We start from the raw sequence: 12,642 nt of genomic DNA, 5'->3' as shown, positions 1-12,642 counted from the left end.
TGAGAATTAGTTGCGTGAAAATTTTTCTTCACTTTAATAAATAATGAAGATGACAATAATTGTAATTTATATTTATAGAAATAAATCTATCATTAAATTAAAAATGCAAACTTAAATTTAAATATTTACAAGTGATTAAAATTATTTAATAATTTTTTTTATTTCTTCCCGTAATAAAGGCAAGAGATAAATAAAGTTATTTAAATGAAAATAGTTAAGTAAGATTAATGTTATTGCGAAATGTTTTATGTTTAATGAGCCCCACTTGTTGATTACAGTGAAGATATTTGTATGGATGTGAAGGAAGAAAAAGAAAGTGTGATATATATTTGTTGTATTTATTAATCACATATTTTTTTTAATTGTGATTATTAATTATGACGAAAATCAAAACATTTTGGATAAATACTGTTGATCAGTATTGCAGTGGCATTAAGACAGTCACTAACGAAACAACTAGAATGATACGCACTACTAAGAGCAAGGTATTTATTTTATATTACTTCTTTTTTTAAAAGAAATTATTTTAGTTGACAATTATAAGTAAAAAAAATTTTTTTAAGTTATGAAAAAAATTTTTTACTGAAAAAAAAATGAAATTATTTTTAATTAGTATTTTTGAGAAGAAATTTATAAAATTTATAAAATTAATAGCTTGTTAAAATATGTTAAGAAGAAATAATAATTAAGTAAGTTGACATTTAAGAATTTTTTTTAATTGAAAAAAAATTTTATTTGCAAAAAAACTAAGTGCAATTTAAAAAAAATATTTTTTATTTCTAATTTAATAAAAAAAAAAAAAAAATAAAAAATGTCGGCTAACTTTAGTATTATCAAGAAGAAATATAAAAATGTTTAGTTAAAAATTTTTATAGTTATCACCATGGAATGTGCAATTAAAAGCAAGAAGAAAAGTCCTGACAAAAGCTGAAGAAACTACTATCCCCCGACCTACTGTCCCAGAATTCGCAGACGTTGTTATCATCGGTGATTTTACATAATACTTTAAGTAACTTTATCAATTTATTAACCTTGTTACTTAATCTTGTAATTGAATAATTTATTTAGGCGGTGGATCAGCTGGCTGCAACGCGTTGTATCATTTAGCGAAGCTTGGCACCAATGCAATTTTGCTGGAAAAATCGAAACTGACTTCTGGAACAACTTGGCACACTGCTGGGATGTTCTGGCGGCTGAGGCCCAATGATGTAGACATTCAATTGTTGGATGGAACGCTGAGAACTATTAAACAATTGGAAGAAGAAACTGGAGAAAATCCTGGATTTATACAAAATGGCGGACTGTTTATAGCTCACAATGAAGTAAGTTTCTTCTTTGGTATTTATTATGGCTTTCTTATGAATGACATTAAAGTTAAGTCACTTAACCGTTTTTTAATTTTTTTTAACAAACAAATTTGTAATTAAAATTAATTTAGCAGGTATTTAATAATTTTTTTAACAAATAAATTAGAACAGAAAAAATTATTGAAAAAAATTGACAGAAATTTTAAAGAATAAAAAATGGTATTTTTTAGGAAGCTGAAATTAGCAGACATCTGTCATTTTTTTGATTGTTACAACAAATAAATTATTACTAAAAAAATACATTTAAAAAAATAGGCGACAATAAATTTTTTTGACATCTACAAGTGGAATTTTTTTTTTAATTTTTACTTCAATAATTTATTTGTCAAAAAAAAATAATAATAAAGTTAGCCGACGTTTTTAATTTTTTGATTTTTTTTATTAAAAATATTAGAACAAAAAAATATTTTTTAAAAATTGCACTTCCAGTTTTTCAAGTTTTTTACAAATGAAATGTTTTTTTTTTATTTTTTTTAAATAATTTTTTCTATAAAAAAAAATTCCAAAAATTCTTACATGTCGGCTAATTTAATTTTCATAAAAAAAAATCCTAAAAATCATCAAATGTCAGCTACTTCAGTATTATTATTTTTTGGAACAAATTGTTTTGTTAAAAATACCTGCTAAATTAATTTTCATTTATTATGATTAATAATATGAAGAGATTTTTTTTAGACAAGAATGAATGAATATAAAAGACTAGTAACTGCTGGTAAATATTTTGGAATAGAAGCTCATGTTTTAACCCCTGAAGAAACTAAAAAATTGTATCCATTTATTGATGAAAAAAGTTTCACTGGCGCTATTTACAGCCCGCAAGACGGTACTATAGATCCGAGTATTCTTGTTGACGCATTAACGAAATCCGCAAAAGGTCTAGGATCTAAAGTAAGTATCTTTTTTTTATAAATTTTATTATGACGTGACACCACCATTTTTTAATTTTATTTAACAAATCTTTAATCTATAACTAAAAAAAAAATAAATCTTGTATCTACATTTCTTCTTATGTCATAACTTATAACCTACCAAACACTCCAGGTGATTGAAAACTGTCCAGTTCACAAAATAATAACCCAGGAGAATGACTGCAGCTGGAAATCGGTGACAGGAGTGGAAACTCCTTACGGAACAATTAGAACAAAGTGTGTTTTAAATGCAGCTGGTGTGTGGGCGGGAAGTCTAGCGAAACTAGCCGGTGTAAATATTCCCCTGATACCGATGAAGCACGCTTATGTGGTCAGTGAACCTATAGAAGGTGTTCAAGGTCTTCCTAACATTCGCGACCATGATGGCAGTCTTTATATCAAGGTCCAGGGGTCTTCGCTGCAAATCGGTGGTTATGAACCTAATCCGATTATTCTTAAATCTGTAATTATATTTTGATATAAAAAATTATGATGCTGAAATAATTAAGCAGATAACTGACAATTTTTTTTATTTTTATTGAAAAATAAATTAGGTCTAGAAAATTATTTTTAAAAAATTGCATTTATAATTTTAAAAATTGAATTTTTAAAATAAATTTTTCTTGCTGTAATTATTTGTTAAAAAAAAATCTAAAAATTATCAGATGTCTCTTAACTTCAGTTTCACAAAAAACTTAATAATTTTTATAAAATAAAAATTTTAAATATTTTTTAGGTACCTCGTGACTTTTCATTCGGCTTGTACGAACTAGACTGGACGGTGTTCAACACCCACGTGAACGCGATGGTAGAGCTAGTGCCAAAATTGAAGACTACTGGGATAAAATCGACGGTCTGTGGTCCGGAGTCTTTTACTCCAGATCATAAGCCGCTGATGGGCGAGGATCCCAAGCTCTCTGGTTTTTTCTACTCCTGCGGGTACAACAGTGCGGGCATGATGTACGGCGGGGGATGCGGAGAGCAAATCGCCTCGTGGATCATAAACGGCCGCCCAGAAAAACACATGTTCAGTTATGACGTACGCAGATTCACCTCCGACCAGGTCAGAGACTCCGTCTGGGCGAACGAGAGATCTCATGAAGCTTACGCTAAAAATTACAGCACTGTTTTTCCTCATGACTCACCATTGAGCGGACGGAACTTTAAAAAAGACGTTTTTCATAATGTAAATATTTTTATTTGTTTTATTTTATTGCGTAAAACTTTTTGTTTATGACGCATTTCAGTTGCTGATTAAAAATGGAGCTGTGATGGAAGAAGCACAAGGATGGGAGCGACCTGGGTGGTATCAACCTGGTAAAATAACTCTGATACCTCCTTATGATTATTACGGCGCTTATGGATCGCCTAAAAATAAGAGAAATGATTATGCTGAAATTTTAAAGAAAGATTATACTTTTGATTTTCCCGAACATCATGATGTGGTAAATTATTTAGATTTATTTATGAAAATTAATTTAGCATATATTTGATCATTTTAACAATTTTTTTAACAAATAAATTGGAGCAAAAAAAATTAGAAAAAAAAATTGTCATGTAGAAATTAAAAAAACAATAGAAAATGCAATTTTTAAAAATAATTTTTTGGAAGAAATTTGTTTGTTAAAATAATTTTTTTATAATAAAAAAAAAATTAACAAACATTATTTGCTTTACATTAATTGTAGATTGGATCAGAAGCGTTATCTTGCAGAAACAAAGCCGCTTTGTTCGACTTATCATACTTTGGAAAATATTATCTCTGCGGCGCGCAATCACAAGAGGCTGCCAATTACTTATTTACCGCTAATGTTGATCGGGAAGTAAACAGAACTGTTTACACATGTGCTTTGAACAAACATGGTGGAGTTGAAGCTGATTGCACTGTAACTTCAATAGAGGCTGGATCTGGAGGTGTTGCTGATCCAATATTCCAGCGCAAAGCATTTTATATCGGTAATTATCAAAGATTATAAATTATATTTAATTCAATTAGCTTTATAAATTAAAAAATAATAATAATATAAAAATTTTGAATGTTATCATTATTATCATTAAAAATTTTAATTAAATAATAATAATTTCGACTTATAATTTACAATAGATTAAAAATTATCTATATTATCAAGAAAATAAAAAAAATTTTGTGTCCGGGATAGTCATATGATAAAATCGATTTTTTTAGTGCAATTTAGTGTCATTGAAAAGGTCTTAATTTGAATTTGTTCCCTTTTAAGGTTTCATATCATTCTCACCGATAGTCAATTTATTATGATAAGTATTTAGGCTGCATTCGAAAATGTTTTATCTCTAGATACATAATTAAGAAATGACCTTGTATCTTGTGAGCTATTGGTATTTTTAAAGATATAAGCTCACCCCGACATTAAACTCATCGAGACCTTTCATTTAAGTACCCACATCAATTTTTCATATATTTATATATATTATATATATGTATATATGAAAAATATATCAAAAATGCATGTGGGTACTCAAATGAAAGCTCTTGATGAGCGTAACATCAGGATGAGCTTATATTTTTAAAATATATATAATATATATGTATATATGAAAAATATATCAAAAATGTATGTGGGTACTCAAATGAAAACTTTTGATGAGTGTAACATCGGGATGAGCTTATATCTTTATAAACGTTAATATTTAAGAAAGTACAGTTCAATTTAACAAAAGTTATTATTTAATAAAATTTTATTTATTTATAATTCATAAATCACGACAGTCACATAGTGACTGCAAGTTTGCTATTTATTATTATTATTATTATTTTATTAAAATTTTTAATAGTGATAATAATAATATATTCTTCTTTAACTTTTCAGTCGCCGGAGGAATGTCATCATACCACACATTCGCTCATTTACATAGAGTAATCAGAAAAAAGGGTTTTGAAGCAACAATCCACGACGCTACAGAAACAATGGGAATTTTGTCTATCCAAGGGCCAAATAGCCGATATATCCTTGAAGAAATAACAGACAAAGATTTTTCAGATAAAGAATTCCCGTTTTCAACTTCCAAGATTATTGATGTCAAAGGCTGTCTGGTAAGAGCCTTCCGTCTGAGTTTTGTCGGTGAGCTCGGATATGAGCTTCATATTCCAAGTCAGTCTTGCGAGAAAGTTTTCAACAGTTTGATGGAAGCTGGGAAGGAGCATGGATTGAAATTAGCCGGTTTCCGTGCGATGTACAGTCTCAGCTGCGAAAAAGGTTATCATTTGTGGAACAGTGATCTCAGAATTGATGACAATCCCATTGAAGCTGGACTGGGATTTGTCTGTCGTCGTTATGGAGACTACAATGGCAAGAAAGCTGTCAACAACTTACGTGTTAATGGTGTTAAAAGGAAATTAGTTCATTTTCATCTAAAAGAGTAAGTTAGTTGCGGATTTTTCACTCTCCAGATTTTAAAGATTAATTTGTTATTTCATTTTAGCAAAAATACGCCTCTCTGGGGTTTAGAAGCTATTTATCGTGATGATAAACTTGTAGGATATTTAAGAAGAGCTGAGTACTCTTATGTTTATAGTAACAGTATTGGACAAGGGTAATTATTTTATTTTTATATAAAATAATTATACTTTTAGCAGACATTTAAAAATTCTTGAAACCTTTTAAACCAATCAATTATTATAAAAAAAAAATATTTTTTAAAATTCTTAGTTAGAATTTTTCTTAAATTTCTAAATCTGGAATTTTTTTCATTATAATTTAATTGTTAAAAAAAATTTTTAGATGTTTGTTAAATTCAGTATCACAAAATATTTTGTATTTATATTTAATATTTATACCGCAGGTATATCACACATCCATTAGGCGAAAACGTAACAAAAAATTTTATAGAATCAGGAAAATATGAAATAGAATCAATGGGAAAAAGATATCCGGCACGAGCTTACTTGCACAGTCCATTTGATCCCGAAAATAAAAGACTGCAAGGCAATTATAATTAATTGTACATATTGTGATTATATTTTTGATAATTAAAAAACAAAAAATTTTTTTAATTAATAAATTAGTAAAAATTTAATTTTTTTCTTACTATATACAGCTTTTTAATTTTTTAATTTCAATTTATCCAGCAAGAGGATTCGCATGAATCGTCACACTGTTCACGCGAGTTTCAGTCAGTGGTTTGTAATTTTTAGGATTGACTGGCAGCTTCTCCAACTGTTCTATCGTATCCATTCCATCGATAACTCTAAAAAACAAAAAAAATATTCAATATTTTGAATATTTAATTTCTTGAAATTAATAAAAGGTAAATTTAGTATAATTACCTGCCGAAGAGCGTGTACTTGAGGTCTAGATGAGGTTGAGCAGCATATGTGATAAAGAACTGACTGCCATTCGTGTTAGGCCCGTTGTTGGCCATCGAGACCAAACCTCTGACATTATGTTTAAGTTCTTCTTTGAATTCATCTTCAAATTTTCTGTTCCATATCGACGTACCTCCTTTGCCTGTTTGTGTCGGGTCACCGGTTTGAACTATGAATCCTTTGATATTGCGGTGGAACAGACAGCCGTCGTAATAATTACTCGCACATAGTGCTAGAAAATTCTACAGATTTTAATTTATTATTAGTTAAAAAAAATAAAATTTAATTTTAATTAAATTAATGAAAAAAAAAAAAAAAAAAAATAAAATCATTGAAAGTTTTCTAATTTTAGGATAATTTAATTATTGCAATTAATTAAACTTACTTCACATGTTTTAGGACATAACTCGCAAAATAATTCAATTTTAATATCACCAACGTCTGTATGAAGTGTTACACTCTGAAATTATATAAAAATTAATTCATGTACAGAATAAATGAAACTTAATTTAGCAGACATTTAACAATTTTTAGAATTTTTTTAACAAATAAATTATGGAAAAAAAATTGACATGCAGAAATTTTAAAAAAGTTAAAATTGCAATTTTTTTTTTTAAATAATTTTTTAAAACAAATTTATTTATTGTTAAGACTGCTAAGTTTAATATCATACAGAATAAATATTTGAATAATTTAAAAAATTTCACTTACCATTTTTTAATGTAAATAAATAAAATAAAAACACTTGTAAAATTGTTAGGCTATAAAATTGACAATAAACGTAAATGTGACGTGAGTAAACACAGAATTATTTTTTAATTATGACACTGAAGTTAACTGATATTAAAAATTTTTAATAATTTTACAGTAATTAAATTATTATAAAAAAAAAATTTTTTATAATTCCACATGTGAAAATTAAAAAAAAAATGATTAATAATATTTTTGTATTTTTGTTTGTTGTAATTAATTGTTATAAAAATAAAAAAAAAACCGACAGCTGTCAGCTAACTTCAGTGTTATTTCTAATTTAGTTCTCAAAAAAATCCGCCAGAGGTAAATAGTGTCGCTAGTGCACAATTTCGGCAACTTCCATGCCAGCACCGTAATGAGCCAATAGCCTTACTTCTCGGCTTATACATAACCTAAGTCCATTATATTTTTATAAATTTAGGCTAGTATCAACTTGTGCCCATGCTCATTGAATTTGATTACCTAGACGTCACGAAATAATCAATTAATTATAAAAAATGGTAAGAATAAAATCCAATAAAACTTAGTGAGTAATATAAGTTATAATTTGCATGCGAAAAAAATAATAAATACACGTGAAAAGTCTTAACCTTTTGACGTCATCACTCGAGGCATTTTTTGGCATAAAAATAATAATGAATGTGTTTTCAGCGTCCCGTCATGCTCCAGGGGCACGAGCGTGCCATCACCGAAGTTAAATACAACCGGGAAGGAGATCTAATCTTCTCAGCTTCGAAAGATAAAAAGCCAAATGTCTGGTGGTCAGCTAATGGCGAGCGTCTGGGTACTTTTAATGGTCACAATGGCTCTATATGGTGCATGGATGTCGACTGGAACACTAAATTTTTTATGTCTGGATCTGGAGACAATACATTGAGATTGTGGGACTGTCAAACAGGTATAATTGTCATTTTATTTATGGTACTGAATTCAGGAGACATCTAATCATTTTTCAAATTTTTATAACAATTATATTTTCATAAAAAAAAATTTTACAAAAAATTCCACTTGTAAAAATTATAAATGCAAATTTTTTAGAATAATTGATTTGTTACAAAAATTTAAAATAATTTTTTTGTCTGCTAATTTTAGTTTTATAATTTATCAAATGACTGATAAAAAGTAAATAATATTTGTATTTATTATCCAGACTGATAATTTTTGATTTAAATAATTAAACAAATTTTAATAATAATAATTTTATAAAATATAGGCAAAGAAATTTCTCAAATCCAAACCAACAGCTCCGTAAGAACGTGTGCGTTCAGTTTCTCAGCAAACATGGCTGTTTATTCAACGGACAAAGCTTTGGGTCACCAGTGTGAAATGTTCATCATCGACACGAGAAATGTTGACTCAATGTTGGCCGAAGGATCTGCAATAATCAGAATCCCGATTAATGGACCAAGAATTTCATCAATTCTCTGGGGTGCTCTTGATGAGACTATCATTACTGGTCACGAAGATGGTGAAATAAATATTTGGGATGTTTCTGTAAGTATTTATAAAAATATGATACTGAAATTTACGAAAATTAAGTTAGCCGGCATCTAAAAATTTTTAGAATTTTATTTTTTATTAAAAAAACGATAATAAAAAAATTTCATTTGTAAAAAACTTGAAAAACTGTGAGCAATTTTTAAAAAATATTTTTTTGCTCTAATTTAATTATTGAAATAAATCAAAAAATTAAAAACGTCGGCTAACTTTAGTATTATCTGAAACTAGCAGACATTTGAAATTTTTTTTTTTATTTTTATGATAGGGTAGAAGTACCGTTTTGGGCCAGTTAACATTTGAATTACTTTATAAAAAATTATAACATTGTAATCATAGGTATTTTTTTTGAGTTTTCAAAAAATTATATTAAAACAAATTTAGTTTGTAATGGTTTATTAATATAAATTAATTTCTATCGTTTATTTGAACAATAAATGGCCATAAACGGTACAGTGGCCACAAATAGTACTTCTACGCTAAGTCAATTTAAAAAAAAAATATTTTTTTTAAATTTACACTTGTATTATTTTTTTTAATTTTTGGATGTGAAATTTTTTATTCAAATTTTTTCATAATAATTTAATTATTATAAAAATTCAAAAAATTGACAGATGTTTGTTAATTTCAATGGAATAAAAATTAAATTAATAATTGATCATTTTTTGTTAATATTAATAATTAATAATTAAAAATTGAAGTTGATAATTAATAGCTAGAAATTAAATAAACTTATTTATTTGTAGACTGGAAAGAAGCTCAACTCTCAAAAAGGCCACAAGTCTTTGATCAACGACATGCAGTTCAACAAAGACGGTACCATGTTCATCACAGCGTCCAAGGACCACACTGCTAAATTGTTTGACAGTGAGTCCTTGATGCATTTAAAAACTTACCAAACGGAGAGACCGGTAAACTCTGCGACAATTTCCCCAATTTACGACCACGTAATTCTCGGGGGTGGTCAAGATGCGATGGATGTAACAACGACTTCGGCGCGTCAAGGAAAGTTCGATGCTCGGTTTTACCACCTGGTCTTTGAAGAAGAGTTTGCGAGATTGAAGGGTCACTTCGGGCCTATTAATTCACTTGCTTTCCATCCAGACGGCCGCAGCTTTTGCAGTGGAGGAGAAGACGGTTTTATTCGGATAAATCCTTTTGATAAATCGTACTTTGATTTTAATTTTGAATACTAATTTTTCGTTTAATAAAAAAAAATTGAAATAACTCCGTAATTAAAATTTATATACACCTTTTATATACAATAAATTCTAAAACAGTAATGGAATTTAATTTTGTAAATTTATTATTTAATGTAGATCAATTATCTTTATTATTAAAATTGAGAATGTAAAAATTTTAAAATTATGAAAATAATTTTATAAATAATAATTAAATTTACAGATATGACAACTTTTGAATTTTTTTTTATAATTTAATTGCTATAAAATTATATAAAAATTTTTATTACCTGTCAACTTCAGTGTTGTAAAGTTTAATAATTAAAAAAAGAAATTATAAAAGCAAACTCTTGAAAATATTTTTTTATAATAATTTAATACAATATAAAATAATTTATTTATAAAGTAAAAATAAAAAAAAAAAACATTGACATTAATTAAAATCACCCGACATTTTTACTGACAAAGATCATCTAAAATCAAAATCATGGTACTGAAGTTGGCTATCAGCTGTCAATTTTTTAAATTTTTAGAACAAATCAATTACAATAAAAAAAATACTTAAAAAAATTTATATTTTTAATTTTCACTTATGGAATTTATTTATTAAATTTTTTTCATAATAATTTAATTGTTATAAAAAATTATTAAAAATTTTTCATGTCAGTTAACTTCAGTGTCTTATAAAAAACTACTGTACCGACATGTGTAAAAATCCTCCGTCTAATACCGCATACAAAATTAAACACAATCAGGAGCTTGGAGTTTAGTGGTGACAGTAAATAATTATTTTTCCACATAATAAATCCAACTAAAAAGTCTAAAAATGACTGAGTGTTCAATTGGAGTCTGTTTCGACGATTTCGTATTAATTGCAGCTGATTCGACCACCGCTCAATCAATTATGGTCATGAAAAACGGTAAGAATTTATCATCCATTATTTTATGCCAATCATGCTTAACCTCAAATCTTATTTATTCAAATAACAACTACTTTTCCTTCTCAACTATCTAAAAAAATTAAATTATCAATTATTAATAACAAACGACTGACGGAATAATTAACAATTAAAAATTTTCAGATGAAAATAAAATCTACAAGATCTCAGACAAGTTGGTGATGGCGGTGATCGGCGAACAGGGAGATTCTACTCAGTTCTCCGAGTACATCGGGAAAAATATCCAGCTGTACAAAATGCGCAACGGGTATGAACTTTCACCGAAGGCTGCAGCGACATTCACCCGCAGAAAACTCGCTGATTACTTGCGCTCACGTACTCCGTACTTTGTGAATTTGTTGATGGCCGGGTATGACACCGAAACTGGACCAGAGCTTTACTTCATTGATTACTTGGCATCTTGCGTTAAAACACCCTATGCTTGTCACGGTTACGGTGGCTTCTTCTCCCTGACTATTCTCGATAGATATTATCGCTCTGGTATTTATTAAATTTTATTAATTACTTAAATTATTAATGGCATTTAAATTAGGAGTCACTTAAGTATTTTTTTATTTTATTTAACAATTAAATTTGTTCTAAAAAAAATTTTTTTTAAAATCACTTTTTTAATTTTCAAAAATTTCTGCATATCAATTTTTTGCTCTAATTTATTTGTTAAAAAAATTGTTTAAATTACAAAATATCTGCTTAATTAGTGACATTTAAGTTAGCAGTCACCTGATTATTTTTTAAAAATTACATAAGAACTTTTTTTTTATTTTTTTATTTCAATTTTTTTTGCCATAATTTATATGTTAAAAAATTTTTTTAAACTACCAAGTATCTCCTAAATTAATGACATTAAAGTTAGCAGTTATCTGATTATTTTTTAATTTTAATTAATAAAAAAAATTTGTTCAAAAAATTATTTCTAAAAAATTACAAGTTTTATTTTCTGCCAAAATTTATTTGTAAAAAAAATATCTTTTAAATTATCAAAAGATCTCTTAACTTAATGACATTAAAGTTAGCAGTCATTTGAACATTTTTTAATTTTAATTAATAAAAAAAAATTTGTTCAAAAAAATTATTTCTAAAAAATTACAATTTTAATTTTTTGCCAAAATTCATTTATAAAAAAAAATATCTTTTAAATTATCAAAATATTTGCCAAATTAATGACATTAAAGTTAGCCGTCATCTGACTATTTTTTAATTTTATTTAATAAAAAATCATTTTTAAAAATTACAATTTTAATTTTTTGCCAAAATTCATTTATAAAAAAAAATATCTTTTAAATTATCAAAATATTTGCCAAATTAATTTTTATAAATAATTAAAATAACTTACTAATATCTGAAATTATAATTCTTCTAGATATGAATGAACATGAAGCATACGACTTGCTGAAGAAATGTGTCACTGAAGTTCACAAGCGTTTGATCGTAAACTTACCAAACTTCAAAGTGCAAAAAGTAACCAAGGAAGGTGTAATTGACCTCCCTTCAATAACTGCACAGAAACTGGCCGTGGAAGTCGCTGCTAGGGATTAAAAAAAATTTTCTTTTGCTATTTTTAAATATTCTTACTTAACTTGTATCAACGTAAGGATTAAAATAAATAAAAGTTCTTTATACTTTACACATTATCAT

The 12,642-nt window shown here is 27.2% G+C and overlaps 4 protein-coding genes across 5 annotated transcripts; 3 read left to right on the top strand and 1 right to left on the bottom strand.

Moving 5' to 3' along the window:
- The first annotated feature begins 187 nt into the window (after positions 1-187).
- Positions 188-6,313, top strand: LOC123272457 (sarcosine dehydrogenase, mitochondrial). The gene is made up of 11 exons (XM_044739232.1): positions 188-485; positions 876-987; positions 1,069-1,322; positions 2,043-2,255; positions 2,409-2,738; positions 3,012-3,461; positions 3,523-3,720; positions 3,964-4,231; positions 5,122-5,671; positions 5,735-5,845; positions 6,095-6,313. The coding sequence occupies exons 1-11, from the start codon at positions 378-380 to the stop codon at positions 6,249-6,251; spliced, it is 2,751 nt and encodes a 916-aa protein (XP_044595167.1). The 5' UTR covers positions 188-377; the 3' UTR covers positions 6,252-6,313.
- On the bottom strand, positions 3,506-7,474 carry LOC123272462 (peptidyl-prolyl cis-trans isomerase-like 3). Of its 2 annotated transcripts, none has more exons than XM_044739246.1 (5): positions 7,329-7,474; positions 7,003-7,077; positions 6,579-6,859; positions 6,341-6,499; positions 3,506-3,643 (listed from the first exon to the last, which is right to left on the bottom strand). In XM_044739246.1, exons 1-4 carry the CDS (start codon positions 7,329-7,331, stop codon positions 6,373-6,375), a joined length of 486 nt encoding a protein of 161 aa, XP_044595181.1. In that variant the 5' UTR covers positions 7,332-7,474; the 3' UTR covers positions 3,506-3,643; positions 6,341-6,372. The 2 variants fall into 2 exon arrangements, with proteins under 2 accessions (XP_044595181.1, XP_044595179.1); XM_044739244.1 differs by lacking the exon at positions 3,506-3,643 and adding an exon at positions 6,114-6,230.
- A 240-nt stretch (positions 7,475-7,714) lies between these two features.
- LOC123272455 (eukaryotic translation initiation factor 3 subunit I-like) lies at positions 7,715-10,150 on the top strand. The gene is made up of 4 exons (XM_044739230.1): positions 7,715-7,870; positions 8,022-8,268; positions 8,584-8,864; positions 9,614-10,150. Exons 1-4 carry the CDS (start codon positions 7,868-7,870, stop codon positions 10,061-10,063), a joined length of 981 nt encoding a protein of 326 aa, XP_044595165.1. The 5' UTR covers positions 7,715-7,867; the 3' UTR covers positions 10,064-10,150.
- Positions 10,151-10,770: 620 nt separating this feature from the next.
- Positions 10,771-12,631, top strand: LOC123272453 (proteasome subunit beta type-2). The gene is made up of 3 exons (XM_044739227.1): positions 10,771-10,968; positions 11,131-11,487; positions 12,368-12,631. Exons 1-3 carry the CDS (start codon positions 10,875-10,877, stop codon positions 12,541-12,543), a joined length of 627 nt encoding a protein of 208 aa, XP_044595162.1. The 5' UTR covers positions 10,771-10,874; the 3' UTR covers positions 12,544-12,631.
- Positions 12,632-12,642: the final 11 nt, after the last annotated feature.

This window comes from Cotesia glomerata, linkage group LG10 (genome assembly GCF_020080835.1).
Source record: "Cotesia glomerata isolate CgM1 linkage group LG10, MPM_Cglom_v2.3, whole genome shotgun sequence".
Lineage (NCBI taxonomy): Eukaryota > Metazoa > Arthropoda > Insecta > Hymenoptera > Braconidae > Cotesia > Cotesia glomerata.
The sequence above is the reverse complement of the archived record's forward strand: the minus strand, read 5'-3'. Positions and strand labels throughout refer to the sequence as shown.